This window comes from Megascapheus bottae, chromosome 31, assembly GCF_031878675.1.
Source record: "Megascapheus bottae isolate mThoBot1 chromosome 31, mThoBot2.hap1, whole genome shotgun sequence".
In the NCBI taxonomy this organism is placed as follows: domain Eukaryota; kingdom Metazoa; phylum Chordata; class Mammalia; order Rodentia; family Geomyidae; genus Megascapheus; species Megascapheus bottae.
The window spans coordinates 2,685,644-2,709,704 of record NC_143539.1 but is presented as its reverse complement, the minus strand read 5'-3'; the positions used below and the strand labels follow the sequence as shown (position 1 = coordinate 2,709,704).

Genomic DNA, 24,061 nt, shown 5'->3' with positions numbered 1-24,061 from the left:
CCAGCCCGGGCACGAAGGACCCGAGACGCCCACCGCCAGTTAACCTCGACAAGAGGGAAGTGGGGCTGGGCTCAGGGGCAGGGCGGTAGCCTGGAGCTGGAGAGCCCAGGGGCAGCGCCCAGGCTGACAGGCAGGTCCAGGGAACAGAGGGAGAGGAACAACGCGGAAAGGGGCCTGCAGACCTACTACCACACAGGTGAGTGGGAGGGAAGCAGCACCGGCTACTGGGGGGCCCGGTGACCCATTAACCTGTAGGGATTGGAGGGGCCTTGCTGCCTCCTATGGCCGTGGCCTGATCACCTCAGGTGACCTAAAGGACCACATGGGGTTAGCGCAGCCCCTGTGGTGGTGGGGGGGGCTGTCCCAGGCCAAGGGGCTTGGTAGCCAATTATCTACTACCTCTACGGACTGGGCCTTGGGGAGGAGCAGGCTGAGCTGAGAGAGAGGGGCCACATCACACCGCCAAATGAATCAAGTCTTTATTTATAAGAGGATTTGCTTAGGCCCGGGAGCACAGCTCCATCTTTCTCAATTCTGTCGGGGTTCCCTTTCCTGAAGCCATGGATGGAGCTTCGGGGACTTCTCCTGAGCTTCAGGTTGGACACGGACTTCTTGGTACAGGACAGGCAGACGGGCCTGGCCCTCTGCACGGCCACGTACAAGGAGTAGGCCGGGATGGGCAAGATGGTCATCGTGATAAGGACCACGAGCAAGATGTTGGCCCACGAAGGGTAGGGCAGCAAGATCTCTCTTGACTGTGGACAAGGAGGAGGAAGGTTTTAGGGTGCCCAGCTTCTGGGGCGCTGTGGAGAGTGAGTGTGGGAGCAGGAGATGGGAGAATGTCATGATTGGATCCTAGGCTGAGAGGCCTGGCTCCCACTGTGGGGGGGGGAGGGGGAGGGGGAGGGGGGAGGGAGAGGGGGGCTCACAGCACTCGAGTTCCAGGCCAGGTAGGTGGGAGACTTCACCAAGAGATGAAACAGAGTGGTGACAAACAAGATAATCAGCACCAAGGGCGACACACAGCTCCACAGCCAACGGAAAATAGGGCTGATGGAGTAGCCTAACATGACAGTTAGGTCTGCCAGGAACCTAAGCAGGAAGGAAACTTTTGAGAGGCCCAAGCGCCCCTACCCAGCTTGCGTGGGGAGGAGAAGAGGCAGAGGGGAAGAAGAGAGGGGCGCCCCAATCTAGCCTAGGAGAAGGCTTTTAATATTTCTGCAACCTTTCCGTGTACCACCAGTCATCTCACTTCAAGTCATTTTCTTTCGGTCTGATCTCTGCCCCGGCTTGGGATTTTGGTTTTTAGAATCTTGGGTGAGATGAGTGTGGCAACACACACACACACACATACACACACACACACATACACACACATACACATACACACACACATACACACATACACATACACACACATACACACACATACACACACATACACATACACACACACATACACACATACACATACACACATACACACACACACATACACACATACACATACACACACACACATACACATACACACACACACATACACACATACACATACACACATACACACACACATACACATACACACATACACACACACATACACACACATACACACACATACACACACATACACACACACATACACATACACACACATACACACACATACACACACACACATACACATACACACACATACACACACACATACACACACACACATACACACACATACACATACACACACATACACACACACACATACACACACATACACACATACACACACACATACACACACATACACACATACACACACATACACACACACATACACACACACATACACACACACACATACACACATACACACACATACACACACATACACACACATACACACACATACACACACATACACACACATACACATACACACACATACACACACACACATACACACATACACACACATACACACACACACATACACATACACACACACACATACACACACACACATACACACACACACACACATACACACACACATACACACACACACAATCCCAGCAACCGGGATGAGGCAAGATCACAAATTCTAGGCCAGCTATTCCAGATGCTTCTCAAATGCTAGTGCATCAACATTAACTGAGGAACTGGTTCAAATGCAGACACACTGGAAGCCTGGGGTGGAGTCTGCATGCTTAGTATTCCCCCTTTTTTCTCCTTCTCATTACATAACCCAGTTCGTGATTTATGGTCTCCAGGATTACAGGTGTACACCATCACCTCAGGCTAGAGATCCTGATTTTTAATACACTTCCAAATGGTGCCAAATTGCCTTTTGGGGGACAGTAAAGGATCCTATGCTTCAGATGTTCTCGGTACCCTGGTTAAAAGGAGGGCTCAAGAGCCCACTGGGCTAGATAGGGGTCCTGGCCTTTCCATGTCACAGCATTTTCTCCAGAAACCAACCCATGCTTTTCTCATCCACGCCCTTCCTGGGGCCTTGAGCTCTGAGGTCCTGGAGACAAGATGGAGAATGAGGAGGGGACCCCCCCCCCCACTTTGAGGGTGTGCAGGAGATCCTGGTGGTGGGGGGGCGCGGCATTACCTCCTGGCCCCGTAGATCCAGGCTGTGGCCATATTCTCCAAAATGACAATGCAGAAGAGGGCCAGAGCTATCCAGTAATCATCGAGCAGATTCAGGTAGTAGCTGCTGGAGGGCCACGTGAACAGGAGGCTGCTCAGGAACATGGAGACGCACACGCCCACTGCGGGAACACGTCCAGTGGGAACACGTCCAGTGGAGATGGCGGGTACAGTCCATGTGGGCTCTAGAAAGATCCCTGCGGGGCTAACGAGGACAGCGGGCGTGGGCTGGGGAGGCGGGTGGGCCTACCTGTGAGCAGGTTGGTGTGTTTCCTGAGGGAGGGGAGGGTGTCTTGGAGAGAGGTGATGATTCCCTGCATGAGGCCGAGAATGGTACTCAGGCCCACAGTGCTCAACAGCAGGAACACAATAATGGCCCAGAAGTTGGAGCCCGTAAATACCGAGATGAGGTCGGTGAATGTCACGAAGGCCACGCCTGGCCCCCCCATAACCTACGAGCGAGGGCAGCGGTGGTGAGGACCCAATCTCAGAGGGAGGAAGCCTAACTCAACGCCCAGCCCCCTCCCCTGGGACGTGGGGGGTGGAGGTGCCTCTGACAACACATGGGCTGGGCTGAGTGGTTTCCTTTTCCTGGCTAGGTGTGGTGCTAAAGAAACTGCAATGGCCATAAACTGGGCCTGGATTAGGTACACCTGTAACCCCAGCTACTCAAGAGGCTGAGCTGTGAGGATCGTGGTTTGAAGCCAGCCTGGGCAGGAAAGTCCATGAGACTCTTTATCTCCAATGAACCACCCCCAAAGGTGGAAATGGAGATGGGGCTCAAATGGTAGACCACCAGCCCAGAGCACAAAGCTTAAGGGACAGTATTCAGTGCTGAGGCCCTGAGTTCAAGTACCAGTGCTGGCAAAAGAAGGAGGAGGAGGAGGAGGAGGAGGAGGAAGAAAAAAAGAAAGAACCACAGGCTCTGGGTATCTGAGATGCTACTGGGTATTGCCTTTCCAAAGTCTACAGCCCTAGTAAAGAGAAGTTTTGGGCATACTGGGACTGTTGGGAAATTTGAGCCCTCCGCGCCAACTCTTACCTACCTCTTGCAATTCTTCAGTTCTGTTGCAAATAAACAAATGCTGCATGACCTTGTATTTCACCTGTCTGGGCAAGCCATCGATCCACTTGCTGTAGATGATACTGGGGTTGTGGTAGAGGCTGTCTGGGGGATTGGCCTCAGCTGGGAGTAAGCCATTACCCACCATGCTCATCACCTTGTTAGCATTACTGGAAAGCAGAGTGGAATCATGTAAAAATCATCTGGCCCTTTCACCTAACCTCTCTCCCTTTCCCTCCGGCTGAGGAGGAGGTGGCCGGGCTCTACTGATCTGGCTCAGGTGGAGGCTGGGCTGACCCTCAGTTCTCAGCTCTCCGAGGTCCTGGTGTCCTCAGCCTCTGCTTTCTTTCCTAGTTGCAAAGGAACCTATGGGGGTGCAGACAGCTTGGGACTCAGTGAACTCATAGGGCCAGGGGGGATCTTTTCTACAGGGACACTTGGCTTTAGGACTCTTCTCTCTTGCTAGGATGTCTCAGGCTAACACAAGAGCCCGCCAGCTCCTGGGCCCTGCTGGCCTGGGAGAACACCTGTTCATACTGGATTCTTCAGACAGCCTCAGTTATTAATCACTGATCCGTTTTCTCTTGTCTCAGCATTGCTGGTGTGTGCCATTCTCTCGGCTTGCAGTTTTCTACCCATCTTGCACATGGCTAATTCCTAAAAGTCTTTATAGGAACTCAACTAGTTATTGCTCTGGAAAGCCGCTGCAAAACAGTCCTATGATATTACCCATTTTTTTTATTATTGGCAGTCCTGGGGCTACAGAACCACTTTCAGATTTTTCTGAATAGTTTATTGGAGTCTCATAGACTTTCCTGCCTGGGTTGGCTTAGAACCATGATTCTGTTCTCAGATCTCAGCCTCCTGAGTAGCTGACAGGTGTGACTCATCAGTGCGTGGCAATTATCCAATTTTAAGAAGATATACATACGTGTATATACATATGTGTATCTATGGATATAGATATGCATCTATACATATGGATGTATATGTGTTTACTATATATAATTTATATCTATATAAATTACCTTGTCTATTTGGCTGAAGATATGCTCTAGTTTTTCCATGTAGAACTCAGATAAGAACAGAAATCACATCTTTGAAAACCTCTAGATCTGAGGCTGTCCTACATTAGAAAGCCAACCCTGAGAGGATTGGTCTGCAGTGCTTCAGTCTAAAGACCCTCTCCTGACCAGGCTAGCCTTCCTGCTGGGGTGGGGGTCTCATTCTTGGGCTGTTTCTCACACTTTCTTCATGATGGTGGCTCGGTGGGAGGTGAGGGGGGGGTTCACCTTGTGTAGCAATTTCTGGTCTTCACTGTGACCATATAGCCCATCATGGAAAATATCACCAGCGTGTCCATCACAGAGGCAGCCAAGTTGAGAAAAGCCACAATGAACGCGTCGCTGACACAGTCGTTGGACCGAGGGATGTACGAGCTGATGGCGGTGAAGCTGCCAAAGCCGGGACTCAGAGAAAACAAGATCTGGTTCCCTATCCAACGCCATGTGTCCATAGAGTGCAGGTATTCTACCTGGGGTGGGGGTGAGGGTGGAGAAGAACCATCGGAATGAGACTGATGAGGAAGCAGAGATGAAGACAAGAAGAAAGCCGAGCATCGGAGAGTCGGAGACCCCCCTCCCCCACGCGGACAGCCTGGTCTCTGACACCTCCATCTGGATTTGGGAATCAGAGGATGGAGGACATCTCACCTTGAAGGCCAACAAATTCTGGAGACCAAAAAATGCACCTTCCAGCAGTAGAGTCCGGACGAGGAGACAGAAAAGGATGAGGTAGGGAAAAAGTACCGAGATATACAGCATCTGTTTGCCAAAGGCAGGAGAAATTGGGGAGAGTCAAAACAAAGCTTACTAGGGCCGGGGGCATGGCCTAGTGGTAGAGTGCTTGCACAAAGCCCTGGGTTTGATTCCTCAGTATTCCATACACAGAAAAATCCAGAAGTGGTGCTGTGGCTTAAGTGGTAGAGCGCTAGCCTTAGAGCAGAAAAGCTCAAGACTAGCACAAAAAAAAAACCAAGCGAAATAACTAACTAAAGGGCTGTGGGATGGAAGCCCGGGGATCAGGCGAGTAAAACGGAGGGCAGCTCACCTTCCCAGTAGATCTGAGCCCTTTGATCATGGAGACACAAATCAGTAACCAGGTGAAAAAGAGGCATCCGCAGAGGTGTAAAATCGGCCGTCCGTTATTGAAGTCGATCTGATCGGTGGCCTTCAACAGTTTCCGGTACCAGAAGTATATGGTGGGTGACGTCCGCTCACATTCAGGATCTGGGGTCAACTGGCCATGGATAGACTGCACAAGCGCAGGGGGCCTTCCCTTCTCCCCACAGCCCTTTCCCTCCCATCGTCTCCATCCCCACTCCATCTCAGTACCTCCTCCTCGCCCCTGGGTTCCCTCTCTTCTCACCCAGAACACTGGAGTTGTTCAGAAAGGGACACTGAGTCCACGGAAGCGGGTCCTGGAAAGACTGAACGAAATAGAAAAGACTCCAGGCCAAGATCATGCTGTAGTACGTGGCCACGATGATGCACACCTAAGGATCATGGGCGAGCAAGACGTGTGAACACATGGCGCAGCGCTGGACCCACAGACTGAGAAAAGGAGGAATACGCGCATCCCCGGGGAAGCGGGAAGCGTCGTCCTGGCTGCGGGGACCCATTCCGGGGTAAAGGTTGAGATGGAAGGAGGGTTTGGAGAAGAGGCTTGGGCTTTGTCGAGGACTACTCACGATGAAGCTGGCATACCCCACGCCACCGAACCAGGCGCTGATGGCTTTCCACACACCGATACTGCCCCGCCGGAGTCTCTGGCCTGCCGCCATCTCCAGGATGAGGAGTGGGATCCCGACAAACAGCATCATGGTGGCGTAGGCAAGGATGAAGACGCCTGCAAAGAAGATTGAGGAGGGGCTCTGAGAACTTCTTCAAGGGCCCAGGAAACCACACTCATCACCAACTGCACTGGTGTTTACAAAGATGGAACTCCTTAGTCCCTGATTTGGGGAAGACCCACATACTAGTTTGTGCCCCATTCCCGGCCCAAGCCTCTAGACTCTTCATCCTCATGGACGTAAGAACTCCAGCTATCCACCTTCCCCCAAATCCTGGGCCTCCAGCTCCCTGGCTCCTGCCCCAGATAGGTTTCTAACTCTTCTTCTGTCCCAACAGATTCCAGAGTATCTAGGATGGGCCTCTGGTTCCTGCCCCCTTCACCACCATGAGCCAAGAGTCCTGGTGGCAGGCTTACCCCCTCCGTTGTGAAAGCACAGGTAAGGAAAGCGCCAGATGGTGCAGAGCCCCACCGAGAAGCCCAACTGGGCCAGGAGATACTCAGTCTTATTGGCCCAGGATGGCCGCTCCGTGACTTCCTTCTGTAGCTTAGTGCTGCTCGTGGCTTTCAGTATATTTTCGTAGTCATCTTCGCCCCATGTGTATGAGGACAGCGTGTCTGTAAGGTACTCCTCCCCCTGGGACTCTCTGGGAGTCATCAAGTGAAGGGGTGTCTGGGGGTTCTCAGGATCCACTAACAGGGGCTCAGACTGGATCTTTGGCTTCACATCCTGGAACTCTATCATCTCACCAGGCAGCTCAGCCTCTGGAACAGGCTCCAGATTATAAGTCAACGAAGAGGAGGAGTCATTCTGGGCTGACCTTTAAGGACACCAAGGGCTACAGACTTTAAGTGCATGAGATGAAGAAAGGCAAGGCTAGTCATACAGCACCCACATTCCCACCCAACCACGCAGAGATAAGAACACAGGATCCCCATTACAGAAAAAAAGAAGAAGAAGAAGAAAGAAATAGAGCTGGGAGCCAGTGGTTCACACCTGTAATCCTAACTACTTAGGAGGCTAAGATTTGAGGATCGTGGTTCAAAGCCAGCCCAGGCACTAAATAACTGTGAGACTCCTACCTCCGATTAATCAGCAGTAAACGGGAAGTGGGGATGTGGCTCAAGGAGTAGGGCGGGAGCTTTGAGCTGAAGAGCTCAGGGACAGAGTTGAAGCCCCAAGACTCACAAAACAAAACAAAACAATATACACTAAGTTTCTCAGTCACAGTAGGCTGTAGCCACCATATTGGAAGAATAGCTCTAAACCGTTTCCACATGGAACTCTATTGAGGATACGTGGGACAGTTCAGAAACATACTCACATATTTAGATAACTGATTTACAACACAGCCGGCACTGTGGAGCTGTGGAGAAAGGACACTCGTCCATAAATGAGTATTTGTTGCAAACATTTGAAAAATCTGCATAGAAATGAATGAACTGGACCCCTTCCAAATTCACATATTAACAAATCTACTCTGTCAACTGTAGTTCAGGAGGTGCAAGGTAAAACAATAAAACATATTTACATTTATTTTTAACATGTGTTAATTATACATATTAATGGAGTTTCATATGACATTTTCATATGTGCACAGAGCACATATTACTTTCTACTATCCTATCACACAAAAAAATATTATGGATGTGTCAATCCTGGAATTTGAACTCAGGGCTTTGGCTGCTTTCCCTGAGATTTTGTGCTCAAGGCTAAAGCTCTACCACTTGAATCATACCTCTACTTCTCACTTTTTTGGTGGATAATTGGAGATAGAGTCTCATAGAAGGGGCCGGGAGTTTGGCCTAGTGCTAGAGTGCTTGCCTAGCATGCACGAAGACCTGGGTTTGATTCCTTGCTACCACATACAGAGAAAAAGCCAGAAGTGGTGCTGTAGCTCAAGTGGTAGTGTGCTAGCCTTGAGAATGCCCAAGGACAGTGCTCGGGCCCTGAGTTCAAGCCCCAGGACTGGAGAAAACAAAACAAACAAAAAACCTTAAAGAATGTCTGCATAACTTGGGGATCATCACAATGTTAAATAGGATATGAAAGTCACTGGTTATAAAGAAAAAGAAAAGAAATCCCTGCCAATCAAAAGGTGTCATTAGCCATCATCATCAGTGGTGATGGCTAGATCTCATACCATTTCGAGAAATGAAAGGCATGGGAAAAGTTGCCCTACCAAGAGATTTATTTAACAAAGTTAGAGATTTCAGTTCAAAAGATGATAGGTGATCCACTTGAAGGATCTGCACAGCCGGGCAGAGGCACTTGATAGAAACTAGCCTTCTACAGCAACCCAGGGCTTTCACCAGTGACCTTGTACTGACTACCAAAAAATGACAGATGATATGGAAGAGAGGAAAAAAAAATAGTGGGAGGAAGAGACAGGAAGGTCCTACATCCAGCCCTTAGCAGTTTGTCCTATATGCCCTCTCTTTTCAATCCTGTTTCCCCAAGTGCCATCCCCAAAGCTGGAACTGGAGTTGTGGGGACAAAGATGTACACTTGAGTTTTCAACAGAAGAGAGCTGAAGTCCAAACTATTTGAACGGGAGCAGGCCTTGGCCTTATCTCTCCCACTCCCATCTTACCCAACTCAATAGCAGTCTTAAGGCAGACAGGGAGCTGTCGTTGGACTGGTGGGGGGGCGGGAACGAGGGAGAGGGCGGGGCTTACGCGCACAGGAGCCAATGGGAGACCACACGGACTGAACGTTCACACCCTTTCCAGCCCTCTAGAGACCTCTGGCCTACCCCACAGGCCCACATTTGGGTCCCCAATCCCCCAACTTCAATGACTGGGGATGTCTTTTTTCTTTCAGATTCTTGGAATCTATGGCAAGTCCAACCACCTTCCCTGTCTGATTGGGTGGTCTCAGCTCTGCATTGAGCCCCTCCCACAAGTTGCCAGCAACCTAACCATTCCCCACCCGGCAGTTCACTGGATGTTTCCCTCACTGGTCCTGGTGCCCCTCACCACTCAGGCCACTCAGCTGTGCACCACTTTACGCCTTCACCTTGGACTCACTGGGGCAAACTTTTGTTTTAGGCCTATGCTAAGACTGCCAAGCTCAGTAAGAAAGCACATTACCATCCCCTCCTCAGGCGTTGACATCACCATGCTAAATGATTAGGCTCTGGAAAGGACGGAAGCTCTGTGGGGGAGATGGAGTACTTGAGACATCTGTACAGAACAAAACAGACCTCCCACTCAGTGCTTAGCGTTGTGGTAGAATGATTTATTGACCAACATCATGATCCTTCTGGCCTCATTCCAGGAGGCCTGAATACCCAAAGCAACAGATTTGGTAGGGGAAAGCCAGTATGGCAGGAAGTTAGGGATGGGGAAGACACAGTGACAGTGTCCACCAAATGACAGGGCCTAAGACGATGGCTGAAAGCCAGGCCCCATTTTTTTCTCAAGTAATGCCCCCTACGCTTGGGGCGGGGGGATGAAAATGTTTCTGATCCAGGGCCATCAGCAGTTGCAAGCTGGCAAGATTTACCTGTTGTGTTAATCTATTTCTTAAAGAATATGTCATGATGTCAGACCAGATAAAGTTAAGAAGTCAGAAGAAGGGTTGATCTGACTCTCTTCTTACAACTTGTAGAATTTCCTCCCTTGAGACCTCCATACTGGACCTTTTCTTATCACTTAGGTTTATGGATTTGGAGGACATTAAAGAACTGATCTGGCTCTTGGACTTGAAGGGAATTCTGTAGACCAGGCAGTAGACAAAATACACAGGAATGGGGAAGAGTAATATGACAAGAGTAGAAATCACCAAGACCAGTCCCCACGATGGGTACGGACGAATAATCAGAGTTGACTGTGGAGAGAAGGAAAAGAAGTTAGAGTACAGGAATGTCCCCAGGAGAAAAGGAAGAAAGAGAGAGGAATGGTGTGGGGGGAACCAAAGCAGAGGAGACTTTGGGGAGTCAAAGTCTGAAATGACCAGGCCATTAGATCAAGAGGGGGCGGAAAGGCCTGTGAGTCCCAGGGCTTGGGGGGAGGGAGGCAAGGAAGAAGGGATGCTCACATTTTTGGAATTCCAGGCCACGTAGATGAGGGGCTTCAGAGACAGATGAACGGGCACGGCTACTAACAGGGCTACCAGCATAAGGGGATTCACAAAGCGCCACAGGCTAACAAAGATGTGGGCCAGTGGATGGCCCCACAGGATTTTCAATTCCTCAATGAACCTGTAGACACAAGGCAGGGTGTGGGGGGGGAAGCCGGTAGAACTGACCATGGGGGAGAGGGGTCCAGTGTGGCCTCACCCCTCCGAGGAAGCAGGCACAGCCCAACTTGAATATCTTTCCAATATTCTACCATACCTCTAGTCCCCTGGTTTATTTCAGGTTTCATCTTCTCTCTTTTCTGTAGTCAAGTCTTCCAGATCAAAACACACTTCAAGCATCCCTCTACTGCTCCAACACCCGTTGTTCTTCCATTACCCTCTAATATGTGAGTGACGATGTCTGTGCTAACGAGGTCTCTTTTCTTCATTTGCTGTTACTGGGGTTTGATCTCAGGACTACAGGAGCTGCCACTTGCTCCCAATCCTTTTGTTTATATTTTGTTTTGGTAAATTTTATCATGTTATTCCCTACTCAAAACCTGCCAATCCTCCCTTTCTCCTTCTGCCTAAAATGCTTACCAGGTCCTCATGATCTGGCCTCATCTCCTAACATTCTATTCCAGCTTTTCTGACCTCCTTGCTTCTTCTTCTTCTTTTTTTGTTGCTAGTCCTGGGCCTTTAACTCAGGGTCTGAGTACTGTCTTTGGGCTTTCTCAAGGCTAGTGCGCTCTATCCCTTGAGCCACAGCACCACTTCTGGCTTTTTCTGTGCATGTGGTACTGAGGAATCGAAATTGGGTCTTCATGCATGCTAACCATTAGGCCATGCTCCCCAATTCCCTCCTTGCTTTTCTAGCCTCTTACCATTTTCTTTCTTTTGTTGTTTTTGGGTTTTTTTTTTTTTTTTTGCCAGTCCTGGGCTTGAGCTCAGGGCCTGAGCACTGTCCTTGGACTTTCTCAAGGCTAGAGCCCTACCACTTGAGCCTCAGCACCACTTCCGGCTTTTTTTTTTTTTGTATATATGTGGTACCGAGGAATCGAACCCAGGTCTTTGTGCATGCTAGGCAAGCACTTTAACCACTAGGCCAAACTCCTGGCCCCATTTTCTTTCTTTTTTTGGTCAATTTGGTTATCGACATATTTCGATAACCATATTGACATTAGAACACAGGGTGCTTTTTTTTTTTTTTTTTGTAACAACACAGTATCACTGGTAGCTAAAATAGTGGCTGGCTCATGTGAAGAAGTCAAAAAATACATTCTATAGAGGCTGGGAGCGTGGCCTAATAGTAGAGTGCTTGCCTAACATGCATGAAACTCTGAGTTTGATTCATTGGTACCATATACACAGAAAAAGCTGGAATTAATGCTGTGGCCCAAGTGGTAGAGCACTAGCCTTGAGAAACCTCAAGGACAGTGCCCACGTCCAGAGTTCAAGTCCCAGGACTGGTAAAAAAAATACACTTTATAGAACATGAATAAAAGATTTCTTGGAAGTGGCCCTGTGGCTCAGTGGTAGAGTACTAGGCTTGAGCTGAAAAGCTCAGGGACCAAAGTTCAAGTCTCATGACTGACCATCCCCCCCCAAAAGAATAAAGATTTTTTTCTTTTTCCTTTACCCCCCTCCCATAGTCCTGGGGTTTGTACTCAGGGCCTAAGCACTATCCCTGGACTTTCTCAAAGCTAGAGCTCTACCAATTGAGCCTCAGCACCACTTCTGGATTTTTCTATATATGTAGTACCAAGGAATCGAACCTGGGTCTTCGTGCATGCTAGGCAAGTGCTCTACCACTTGGGCAAACTCCTGCCCATTTTGTTGTTTGTTGGTGGTGGTGGTGGTGGTCACAGGGCTTGAATTCTGGGCCTGGGTGCTGTCTCCAGCTCTTCCCCTAAAGGCAAGTGCTCCATCACTTTAAGCCACAGTGTCTACAGTTTTCTAGAGGTTAACTGAAGAGTCTCACAGACTTTCCTGCCTGGGCTGGCTTTGAACTGGGATCCTCAGATCTCAGCCTTCTGCGTAGCTAGGATTACAGGCGTGAACCACCAGTGCCCAGCGGAATAAAAGATTTCTGAGGGGGAGGGAAATGGGGACAGAAACAGGAGAAGGGGTACCAATGTGGGAGGAGTAGTGTACCTACTACCTGATAAATATAACTGTAATCCCTCTATACATCATCCCGACAATAAAAATAATAATAATGATAAAATAAAATAGAAAAAGATTTCCGAGAAAGCCCCGAACTTAAAAGTCATGACAAGGCACCAAGAACGGGCTCAGCCTTCCCACTGGCCCCGGCTCTGTGGACACTAGGGCCTAGTCTGTCACCTCTTGGCCCCGTAGGCCCAGGCCACAGCGATGTTTTCACATAAGAGAATGCAGATGATGGGTAGGATGGTGCAGTAGACATTCAGCAGTCTGATGAAGTAGGAGCCTGAAGGTCGGAGGAAGAAGAGGCCGCACACGAACATGGTCATAGATGTGCCCACTGGAGGAGACAACAGGTGTGCCCTGAGCTCAGAGCTGCAGCTGGGTGACGAGGGTTGGAAGGAGGTGGTGTCAGGTGGTATCGGGCCATGGAGAGAGTACCTGTGATCAGCCTGGACTGTTTCCTCAGGAAAGAGAAGCTGTCCTGGAGAGGAGTAACGAGGCCGTGCACAAACCCCATGGTGGTGCTCAGACCCCCCGTCAGCATCATGAGGAACAGGATAAGGGACCACAAGGCAGACCCAGGAAGGGTGGATATGGCTTCAACCAGGGTTGGGATCACAAAGTGCAACGATTCCTTAATCTGCAAGGACAGGAAAGGCAGGAAGGAGTTCAAGTGACTCCCAATTAAAATAAAACAGGGCCCTTTCACTGAGAAAAAATCAGATCTCTGACATGGAAAACACCAATCCACCACAACGAATACATGTGTACAAATAAAAAGGTGTGCTGCCTCACAGCTGGGAGCACAGCAATGGGAGTGGCTAAGATTGGGAGGATCAAGATTTCCAGGCAGCCTGGATAGAAAAATTCAGGAGGATCCATCTCAATAAAAGCAGCTGGGCTAGTGGCACACGTCTACCATGTCAATTACCAGCTAAGGTAGAAAGCAAAAGAAGAGAGGAAGAGGAAGGGGGGGAGGAGGGGAGGAGTGGAGGAGGGGGGAAGGGGGGAAGAGGAGGAAGAGGAGGAGGAGAAGGAGGAGGAGGAGATCATCACAATTCAGGTACACAAACACACAGGAAGTAAGACCTCATGTCAAAAGAACCAGTGGAAAATCGAGCTAGAAGTATGGCTCAGTGACAAAGCAAGTCACTACCTAGCAAGTGTGAAGCCCGAAATTCAAACCTCAATGTCACACAACCACACAAATGAGGATAATTAAAAACGGAAAAAAGAAAGAAAAGTGATTCACCTAGCATTATCCACGGGAGAGATCAGTGAGCTGGATTCCTTTGCATTATTGGGGCTGCGGGGCATCCTGGCACTTCTGGGGATTTTCCCCGGGCATCCCTCAGCCATGGTTGTTTACTGACCTTTACAAACTGGTTGCTTCTGCTGCACTCAGGCACGTGGCTGAGGACCAGCTGCCTGAGCTGCTCAGGAAGGTCTCTGAGCCAGGTATTGTAGACGGAAGTGGGGTTCTTTCCTATGTTAGCAGGGGGGTGCGCCTCAGGAGGGAGGGTCCCCTGGGTGATCAAATTGATGAGGGTCTCAATATTCCTGAGGATAAGGAGTTGAATCAAACAGAATCACTTGGCCCCCAGGAAATGCCCTCTCTTTTCTTCTGTCTTCCAGACCAGTGGCTGAGATGAAACCTAGAATGCTATGAATTCATTTGTTAAGTCTGCAGAATTTGACTATGGGGACCATGATAGAAGGACTGTACAGTCTCTTGTTCACTACCCCTTCCCTCTCATTTTTTGTTGTTTTGTTGCATTTTTTTGGCCAGTCTTGGGGCTCCAACTCAGGGCCTAGGCACTGTCCTTGAGCTTTCCTCAAGGCTAATGCTGTACCACTTAAGTCGCTGCACCATTTCTGACTTTTTTTCAGTGTATGTGGTACCAAGGAGTTGAACCTAGGGCTTTATGCATGTTAGTCAAGCACTCTACCACTAGGCCACACTCCTGCCCCCTGCCATGTCTGATTTCAACCTTGGCCAATCACCAGTGGCTAATTTGTACAAGTCTTTTTAGTTCATTGCTCTATGACAACTGAAACAGAAGTCCTGCCAGCTCTACTGATAAGAATAAAGGGAAAAGCTTCACAGGAACAAAGGTATAGTTTGATCACTCTTTAGGGGGGAAAAAAAACCCCACAAAAAAAACATTAGCTGGGCACTGGTGGCTCACACTTGTAAACCTAGCCACTCTGGAGGTTAAAATCTGAGGATCATTGTTCCAACCCAGCTTAGGTATGAAAGTCTATGAGACTCCAATGAACCACTGGAAAACTGGAATGATACTGTGGGTCCAAGTGGTAGAGCCCCGACACACACACACACACACATTATATGCTAATCTGGCCAGTAATCTAATGTCAGTTAGATGGCTGGATTACTGTTGTCATTAGAAATACATGAAAATGATGGGCCAGGAGTTTAGCCTAGTGGTAGAGTGTTTGCCTAGCATGCGCGAAGACCAGGGTTCAATTCCATGGTACCACATACGTAACAAAAAAAAAAGGCCAGAAGTGGTGCTGAGGCTCAAGTGGTAGAGCTCTAGCCTTGACAAAGTCCAAGGACAGTGCTCAGTCCCTGAGCTCAAGCCCAGGACTGGCAAGAAAAAAAAAAAGAAAAGGAATACATGAAAATGAAGCCAACCAAGAGTATGGAGTTATATTTCTGGGTGCCATTTTGTATAATTTTGTTTTTGAAAAGCCAACTGTTTTCAAACAAAAATGTGAGGAAATCTTAAAATGTCACACTTACAGTGGCTAGTGGCATAGCCTAATGGTAGCATGCTCACCCAGCATGCATGAGGACCTGGGTTTAATTCCTTGGTAGCACATACACAGAAGAAGTGCTTTGGCTCAAGTGGCAGAGCGCTAACCTTGAGAAAGTCCAAGGGCAGTGCCTAGGCCCTGAGTTCAAGCCCTAGGACTGGCCAAAAAAAAAGAAAGTAAAGAATTTTTTTGTGTGTGTGTGGGTCATGAGCTTGAACTCTGGACCTGAGTTCTATCCCTGAGTGCTTCAGCAAAAGGCTACCACCCTACCCCTTGAGCCACAGCCCCAGTTCCCATTTTCTAGTGATTAAGTGGAGATAAGAGTCTCACTCTCTTAGTGCCTGGGCTGGCTCTGAACCGTGATCCTCAGATCTCAGCCTCCTGAGAAGCTAGGATTACAGGCGTGAGCTACCATGCCCAGCAAGAAAAGACTTTTTTTTTTTTTTTTTTTTTTTTTGCCAGTCCTGGGCTTGGGCTCAGGGCCTGAGCACTGTCCTTGGAATTTCTCAAGACTAACACTCTACCACTTGAGCCTCAGCAGCACTTCCTACTTTTTTCTGTGCATGTGGTACTGAGGAATTGAACCTGGGTCTTCATGTATGCTACCACTAGGCCAAACTCCTGGCCCCGAAAAGACATTTTTTTAAAAAAGATAAATGTTAAACAAACAACCAAATCTAGCTGTGTTTCAAGGGAATAACAAAACTACTCTGAGTGTGAGTGTCTGTGTGTGGGAAGGACGAAACAGGGTGTTCTTTTCTAGGATTGAAGTCAGGGCCTCTGCTTGCCAGGCTGGTGCTCTACCCTGCAGCCCTTTTCTGCCTTGGTTACCCTATTCCTCGAGCCACAGTGCCAGTTCCAGTTTTCTGGTGGTCAACTGGAGTTAAACGTCTCAGGGACTTTAGTGTCCAGCCTGGCTTTGAACCATGATCCTCAGATCTCAGCCTCCTAAGTAGTTAGCATTACAGGCATGAGCCACCACATCTGGCTGCCTTGGTTATTTTTTGTGGGTCATGGGGCTTGAACTCTGGGCCTGGATGCGGTCCTTGAGCTCTTCAGCTCAAAGCTACCACCCTACCCCTTGAGCCTCAGCCCCACTTCCCATTTTCTAGTGGTTAATGGGAGATATGAGTTTCACGTTCCTTGGTGCCCAGGCTGGCTTTGAACCGTGATGCTCAGATCTCAGCCTCCTGAGGAGCTAGGATGACAGGCCTGAGCCACTGAGCTTGGCTGCCTTGGTTCTTTTTAATATAAGGTCTCATTTTAAGCTCCCTGGGGGTGGGGCCTTCAACCAAGAAGCTGGCCTTACCTCTCACTGCAGCGATGCGTGGTAGCTGTTGCCCAGAAGCCCAGGATAGAGAAAAGACAAGGTGTAATAACCAGCAAGGTGACTAGTTTGACCAGACCCAAGACAAAGGCATCACTGAGACAGTTGTTGGAGCGAGGCATGTGCGAGGCTAAGGAGATAATCGGGCCAGAGCCTAGGCCCAGATCAAACAACACTTGACACCCTGCTATGGACCACGCAGAGAAACTGTACATAGCTGATGTCTAAAAGGAAGAAGACAAATGTAAGAGGGATGCAAAGAAAGGTAATTATAGGGAGCCTGCTTGGGAGAGGTGGGAGGGAGGCACAGGAGCTAACGGGGAAAGGAGGCTCTAGCCAGAGGCAGCTACGAGGCCTTCAAAGCCTGAGGAGGAAGATCCACATCACCTTCATCCTCAGCAGATACTGAAGGCCAAACTCCGCCCCGTCCAGCATGAGACTCCGGATGAGTAAACAGAACATGATGACACAGGAAACTGGCACTAAGATATACAGTACCTGATCAAGAGGGAGGCTAGTGTCAACAACCATAGCGAGGAGGAAGCAACCAATGGGGAGCAGAGGCGAAAAGTTCTGAGTCAGACGTTAGAAGGAGTTAGACTAGTGGGAGAAAAGGTTACGAGGGAAAAAAAACCATAACAAAATGAGGAGTAGGAGAAAGCATCAGAGAAAGTCAAGGAATCAAAAAAATTGGATCACCTTCCCAGTGGACTTTAGCCCGTTGATCATGAAAACACACACAAGAAACCAGGATAAAAAGTACGGCATAATCAGACTCAAGGCTGGGCGCCCACCGTCTTCAATTCCATTTGAGGCCTTTAGGATCTGCCGGTACCAGAAGTACATGGAGGGGGAGGTCCGGGAGCACTCAGGTTCTGGGGGGAATTGGGTTTCAGACACGACCATATAAACATTCCCTACATTTTTGTCTCCCATTTCCTTCCCTTCTGTCTCCTCCCACTGATTTTTCTATCTTTCTCTTCCTTGTCCCTCCTTGCTCCTTCTCTTCCAAATTCCCTTCCAGGTCGCCATTTCCCTTTCTCTTCCTCTTCAATTTCCTCCTCACCAAAGTCACTGGAATTCCTCAGTAGGGGACATTTCTGCCATGGAACATGGGACTGGAAGGAATGATTCACATAGAAGAAGATCCAGGAATTGATCACATTTATGTACGTGGTGGAGGTGAAGCACACCTGAGGACAGGGGAGAGGGGGGCTGGGGAGGAAGTTAGGGACAGGGACAGGAGGGGATCAAGTAGAGGATGGAGGGACGAAAGGAGCTTGATCCACGGGAGTGGGGGGTCAGAGGGTGTATTCTAGTATGAGGGCTGGGATAAGAGGGGGTGCCAAAGCAGGCCTGGGGAGCCCAGGGCTTCTTACCAGGAAGGTGGTATACCCCACTCCCCCAGACCAGGGGCCAATGATCTTCCATAAATCTAGGCTATCCTGATTCATTCTCTGACCAACTGCCAGCTCCAGGAAGAGAAGTGGGATCCCAACCAGGACCAGTAGGATGGTGTAGATAATGAAGAAGCTACCTGTGAAAAGAATTCAGGACAGGTTCTGAGAATCATCTGGCCTTTGAAGTGTCTGGACTTCTTCACCAAGCCAGGAAGGTGGGTTCCCACCAACAGTCACCTCTCTCAAGGTCACCTGTTTTCATATTCCTCAGTCTTCCCTCCTAGACCCCAATTTCTGAAAGATCCAGGTAAGTGGAGCGGAGAGTGTGGCTTAGTGGTACAGTGCTTGTCTAGCATGCACAAAGCCCAGGATTTGGTTCCTAAATAAACAGAAAGAGCTAGAAGTGGTGCTGTGGCTTATGAGCAAAAAGTAGCTCACGGACAGTGCCCAGGCCCTGAGTTCAATCAAGCCCTAGGACTGGCAAAAAGGAAAAGAAAAAAGAAAAAAGATCCATATAACTAGTTTCCACCCACACTGCTGAAAAGGCTTCCAGCTCTACTATCCTCATAACAGACACACTACAGCTCCACCCCTCTGTGACCCAGGTGTTCAGGCATCTTGCTCCTATAATGCCCAGAGCATCAATATATTTCAGAGATTACTTTGAAGCCCGGATGGGCCTCTGCTCTGCCATCCTCCCATGGATCCATGGTTCCAGGTCCCCTAACTTACAGCCTCCTAACTGAAGGCACAAGAAGATAAAGGGCCAGAAACCAGCTGGCTTCATAGAGTAGCCCACTTGGGCCAGGAGGTATTCAGCTTTGCTGGACCACAGTGGACGGGTAAGGATGACATCCCTTTGTTTATCACTGATCATTTGTTTCTCCTTGAAGGATTTGTGTTTTGGGGCTGAGGCAGCTGTCGCATCCATAAGACTTCGCTTGGGTGGGCTGGCCCTGGTTTGAGCCTCAAAAGCGTGGGTTTCCCAGGCCTGAGCCTTTGCAGTCCGGGACTCTGAAAACTGAGTCTCTGAAGACCAGGGGTTTGGGCCCTTGTCTTTCAAAATCCCAGAATCTGGTGATAAGGTTTCTTCCATCAAATGTTCTGAATCCCGAGCCTCTGACCTCATCTCAGACTGATTCTGTAAAGCAGTTTCACCTTCTCCAAGTGAGAACTCATCCTCCTGAAGAGACCTTAAGAAAATTACAAAGTGCAGATTTTAGAGGCACAGATTTACTGAGTTTCAAAGGAACAATCCTAATCAACTTTTAAAAATTTTGTATGTTGGTCCTGGGCTTGAACTCACAGCCTAGATGCTGTCAGTGAGCTTTTCTGCTCAAGAGGTTAGTACCTCAACCACTTGAGCCACCAGCTCCACTTCTGGCATTTTGATGATTAATTGGAGATAAGAGTCTCCTGTCTGAGCTGGCTTCAAACTTTGATCCTCAAATCTCAGCCTCCTAAGTAGCTAGGATTACACTCATTTTTACCACTTACACACACACACATCACCCTCATCTTTTACTTGACTTTTACTTCTTAGAAATATTTAATGCAAGAGTTGGTGCAGTGCTGTGGCTCATTCCTGTAAACTCAGGAGGCTGAGATCTGAGGATTCTTATCTCCAATTAACTGTCAGAAAACCTGAAGTGGCACTGTGGTTTAAAGTGGCAGAGCAGTAGTCTTAAGCAAAAAAGCTTAAGAGCAGTGTTCAGGCCCTGAGTTCAAGTCCCACAACCAACAAAAAAGGCAAGAGACAAAGGAAATATTTAATGCACACTCAAAGGATTTCTGAGGATACTGAGATACAATCCCTGCAGAAGGAGGTACCGCTTGAGCAGGCGTGGTGCGGTGGCTCATCCCTGTAATCCTAGCTACTCAGGAGGCTGAGATCTGAGGATCAAGGTTCAAACTAGCTTGGGCACAAAAGGACTGAGACTCTTATCTCCAATTTACTGAAAACAGGAAGTGGATCCTAGCTGAAGGGTAGGGTGGTAACCTTGAGTTGAAGAGCTCAGGGACAGCATCCAGGCCAAGTTCAAGCCCCATGACCCACACACCAAAAAAAAAAAAAAGTACCATTTGTAGTGGATTTTTGAATCAATGAATCAAATTTAATGCTAATATTCCTTGTAATTTTAGGAAAGCTGTTTTGCCTCCCTGAGCTCTGTTGTCTCTAGAACATTCAGGTCTGGGCTGGGATGTGGCTCAGTGGTGGAGTCCTCCATTAGCAAACCCTATATTTGATTCCTTAGCACCACATAAACAGCAAAAAGGCCAAGTGCTGCTGAGGCTCAAGTGGTAGAGTTCTAGCCTTGAACCCAGAGACGCTTAGGGACTGAGCCCAGCCCCTAAGTTCAAGCCTCCGGACTGGCAAAACAAACAAACAAACAAAAAACATTCTGGATGATGGCCAGGAGTTTGGCCTAGTGGTTAAAGTGCTTGCCTAGCATGCATGAAGACCCGGGTTCAATTCCTTGGTACCACATACACAGAAAAAAGCTGGAAGTGGTGCTGAGGCTCAAGTGGTAGAGCTCTAGCCTTGAGAAAGTCCAAGGACAGTGCTCAGGCCCTGAGCTCAAGCCCAGGACTGGCAAAAAAAAAAACAAAAAACATTTTGGATGGGAGTTTGGCCTAGTGGTAGAGCGCTTTCCTGACATGTACAAAGACCAGGATTCTACATAGCCAGAGGTAATGCTGTGGCTCAAGTGGCAGAGCTCTAACCTCGAGGAAAGAAAGCCCAAGGACAGTGCTCAGACCCTGAGTTCAAGCCTTAGAACTGTCAAAAACAAAAACCACCATTCAGGTCTTTGCTCAAGTGTTACATTATCAGACATGCTTTCCCTGCCTACCTGTTCCAAACAGCAACTGCTGCTACTCTCTCCTCCCACTTCTGCTTTTAATTTCTGTCTCCTGATGTTACTATCTACTGATTGGTCATTTCTCCACTGACATCTCTGTACTATACCTCATGTTTGGGGCCTCGCTCCTCTCTGCTTGCTTTGATCTATCCACTTTGACCTTTTATTGGTTCTTCAAATGTGCACTGAAAAAATGGGCAAGGAGTGTGCTGAAAAAGGAAAGAACAAAAACTGTGCTGTAAAAGAAAGGAAGAGTGAAAGGGAACTGGCGATTTTTTTTTTCTTTAATTTCTGGAAGGAAGGAGCATGCTATACAGAAGCAGAGAGTAGAGTACAGGCAGGCCTTGAGGAAGTCCTGACAGTTTCTGAAGACCTGAGCAGTCAGAACAGTGCTTATAGTTTCACTGATAGGCTATAAACATAAAACTAAGATATATATCTCTACCTCTGCTTCTGCCTCCACTACATTAAAATATGCCATCAAAGAAAAGGCTGACAGGAAAGCCCATCAAGATACTAAAGAAGCCGGTGGTGGGCTCATCCCTGCAATCCTAGGTACTCAGGAGGCTGAGATCTGAAGATAAAGGTTCAAAGCACTCTTTATCTCCAAATAACCTCTAGAAAATGGGAAGTGGGGCTTGGTACAAGGGTAGGGCAGTAGCTTTGAGCTGAAGAGCTCAGGGACAGCACCCAGACTGAGTTCAAGTCCCATAACCCAAAAAAAGAATACATGAGTCAAGCCTCAGTATTTACACCAAAAAGAAAACAAAATTAATATTGTAGGGCTGGAGACTTTACTCAAGTATTAAGTAGACGACCTGTCCAGCATGTACCAGGCCTTGATTTCAGACCCCAGTGCTGCCAAAATAAAATTAAAACTAAAAATAAATGACAAATAGATAATAATTTTGTTAATATCTGCCTCTATTCCACTAAAAATTTAGTGAATAAAAAAAAGAGGGGGTAAGGAGTGTGGCCTAGTGGTAGAGTGCTTGCCTCACTTGCACTGAGCCCTGGGTTCAATTCCTTAGTACCACATACATAGAAAAAGCCAGTAGTGGCATTGTGGCTCAGGTGGTAGAGCTCTAACCTTGAGGAAAGCCCAAGGACAGTGCCCAGGCCCTGAGTTCAAGTGCCAGGGTTGACTGGTAAAAAAAAAAAGGAGGAGGAGGAGCAAAATGTGGAGGAGGGAAGAAAAAGGAGGAGGAAAAGAGGAGGAGGAAAGGAAGAGGAAAGAAGATGGAAGGAAGGAAAAAGAAAGGAGAGGGAGAGAGGGGAAAAGAGAGAGAAAGAGAGAGAGAGAGAGAGAGAGAGAGAGAGAGAGAGAGAGAGAGAGAGAGAGAGAGAGAGAGAGAGAGAGAGAGCGCTAGATATTAGTAAAACCTAGGTTTGTGAGCCAGACACTGGCAGCTCACACCTGTAATCCTAGCTACTCAGGAGGCTGAGATCTGAGGATCTCAGTTCAAAGACCGGGGCAGGAAAGTCTGTGAAACTCTTCTCTCCAATTAACCACCGGGAAATTAGAAGTGGCGCTGTGGCTCAAGAGATGGGGCAGCAACCTTGAGTTGAAGAGCTCAGGGACAGCACCCAGGCCCATAGCTCAAGTCCCTCGACCAACCAAAAGAACAAAAACAACCACCAAAAATAATAAATAAGTAAATCTAGACTTGTCTTTTAACACATTCCAGAAGAACTGGGTCAACCTGACCCTTCCGTGACAGACGGCAGTGACTTTTCTCATATCCTGGGAGTCCCTGGATGGCAGCCCCTCCTCCAGGCGTGTGATCGGGGGAATGCTGGGAGGCCCCCACCGCTGTAAAATTAAATTTAAAAAAAACACTGCCTTCCCCCTCATTTTAAACTCTATCCCTGGATGAAAGCCTTGGAAAGGAGGGCGGGCGCCGGCCTCCCTCCCCACCGCGCGGGGAGAGGCCTGGGTGGCCGCCAGAGCCTGGCCCCGAGAGCCTGGTGGCCTGGTCCTGCCGAGGCAGGTTTCTGGGCACCTGGAGGAGAGAGGGGAGCCCCCTGGGCGGGCGGCCGGCCGACCTGCAGCCTCCTCCCGCCCCTCGCCCACCGGCTCCGGCCTGGCCACGTTACCCCGCGGGGCGCCCGGGGGCTCCGGTCTCTGGAGTGGCCGACGGCCTCCCCCACAGTTCAGGCCCATCTACCTTCACCTGACTTTGAAATCCCTGCCAGGCTGTTGAGTTGCACCAGTCAGGAGAAAAACCTGGGTGAAGAAGCTTCCGCGGAAACTTATCAACCTCCACCGGCCTCGTCAGATCCGCCAGGGCTCCTCGCGGCCCCACGCGGCCTTTCCCACCTTTCCCCTGCGCATGCGCCTCGGCTTTTCCCACCTTTCCCCTGCGCATGCGCCTCGGCCTTTTCCCACCTTTCCCCTGCGCACGCATGCGCCGTGCGCAGACTGACGCTCTACGTCCCCTCCGGCCCGGTGTCGCTGTGCGCATGCGCGCTCTGTGTGCAAGGCTTTTAGCCTAGATAGCTCAATCCTTTCCTTCTCCTGTTGTTATCAGTGGTCTGACCTGAGTGAGGGGATGGTTTATTGGTGGGGGGTCCGCCCAACAAGTACAGAGGCACTGAGTTCAAACCCCAGAAGAAGCCCAAGAAAGGAAGGAAAACAGGGAAGAGACACGGAAGATCAAAGTTTGTGTGTGTGCACACAAGAGAAAGGCCAAATTAAAGTACACGGTGAGAGGGCAGCTTCCATAAGACAGGAAGAGAGGCGTCTGCAGACTCCCAGCCCCAGATGACACTCCAAAATAAAGAGAGTGCCTGCCAGCAAGCTCCAAGCCCAGTGTTTAGACTCCAGTACAATCAAAAAGAAAGAGAAACAAGGCCGGGAGTTTGGCCTAGTGGTTAAAGTGCTTGCCT

The 24,061-nt window shown here is 48.9% G+C and overlaps 2 protein-coding genes across 8 annotated transcripts; both read right to left on the bottom strand.

Moving 5' to 3' along the window:
• Window positions 1-462: 462 nt before the first annotated feature.
• LOC150043553 (orphan sodium- and chloride-dependent neurotransmitter transporter NTT5-like) lies at window positions 463-9,215 on the bottom strand. Of its 3 annotated transcripts, XM_090322350.1 has the most exons (14): window positions 9,166-9,215; window positions 7,897-7,938; window positions 6,989-7,392; window positions 6,471-6,628; window positions 6,149-6,275; window positions 5,831-6,009; window positions 5,434-5,544; window positions 5,014-5,255; window positions 3,705-3,891; window positions 3,060-3,110; window positions 2,909-2,972; window positions 2,621-2,780; window positions 930-1,092; window positions 463-755 (listed from the first exon to the last, which is right to left on the bottom strand). In XM_090322350.1, coding segments are annotated over exons 2-14 (2,124 nt in total). In that variant the 5' UTR covers window positions 7,899-7,938; window positions 9,166-9,215; the 3' UTR covers window positions 463-479. The 3 variants fall into 3 exon arrangements, with proteins under 3 accessions (XP_090178476.1, XP_090178475.1, XP_090178477.1); XM_090322349.1 differs by having other exon boundaries at window positions 2,909-3,110; XM_090322351.1 differs by lacking the exon at window positions 930-1,092 and having other exon boundaries at window positions 603-755; window positions 2,909-3,110.
• Window positions 9,216-9,807: 592 nt separating this feature from the next.
• On the bottom strand, window positions 9,808-23,462 carry Slc6a16 (solute carrier family 6 member 16). 5 transcript variants are annotated; one of them, XM_090322336.1, is made up of 13 exons: window positions 23,341-23,462; window positions 21,280-21,381; window positions 19,044-19,504; window positions 18,291-18,448; window positions 17,978-18,104; window positions 17,611-17,786; window positions 17,299-17,409; window positions 16,894-17,135; window positions 14,177-14,363; window positions 13,242-13,443; window positions 12,981-13,140; window positions 10,614-10,776; window positions 9,808-10,403 (listed from the first exon to the last, which is right to left on the bottom strand). In XM_090322336.1, exons 2-13 carry the CDS (start codon window positions 21,282-21,284, stop codon window positions 10,143-10,145), a joined length of 2,253 nt encoding a protein of 750 aa, XP_090178462.1. In that variant the 5' UTR covers window positions 21,285-21,381; window positions 23,341-23,462; the 3' UTR covers window positions 9,808-10,142. The 5 variants fall into 5 exon arrangements, with proteins under 5 accessions (XP_090178462.1, XP_090178464.1, XP_090178463.1 ...); XM_090322338.1 differs by having other exon boundaries at window positions 17,978-18,029; XM_090322337.1 differs by having other exon boundaries at window positions 23,347-23,462.
• Window positions 23,463-24,061: the final 599 nt, after the last annotated feature.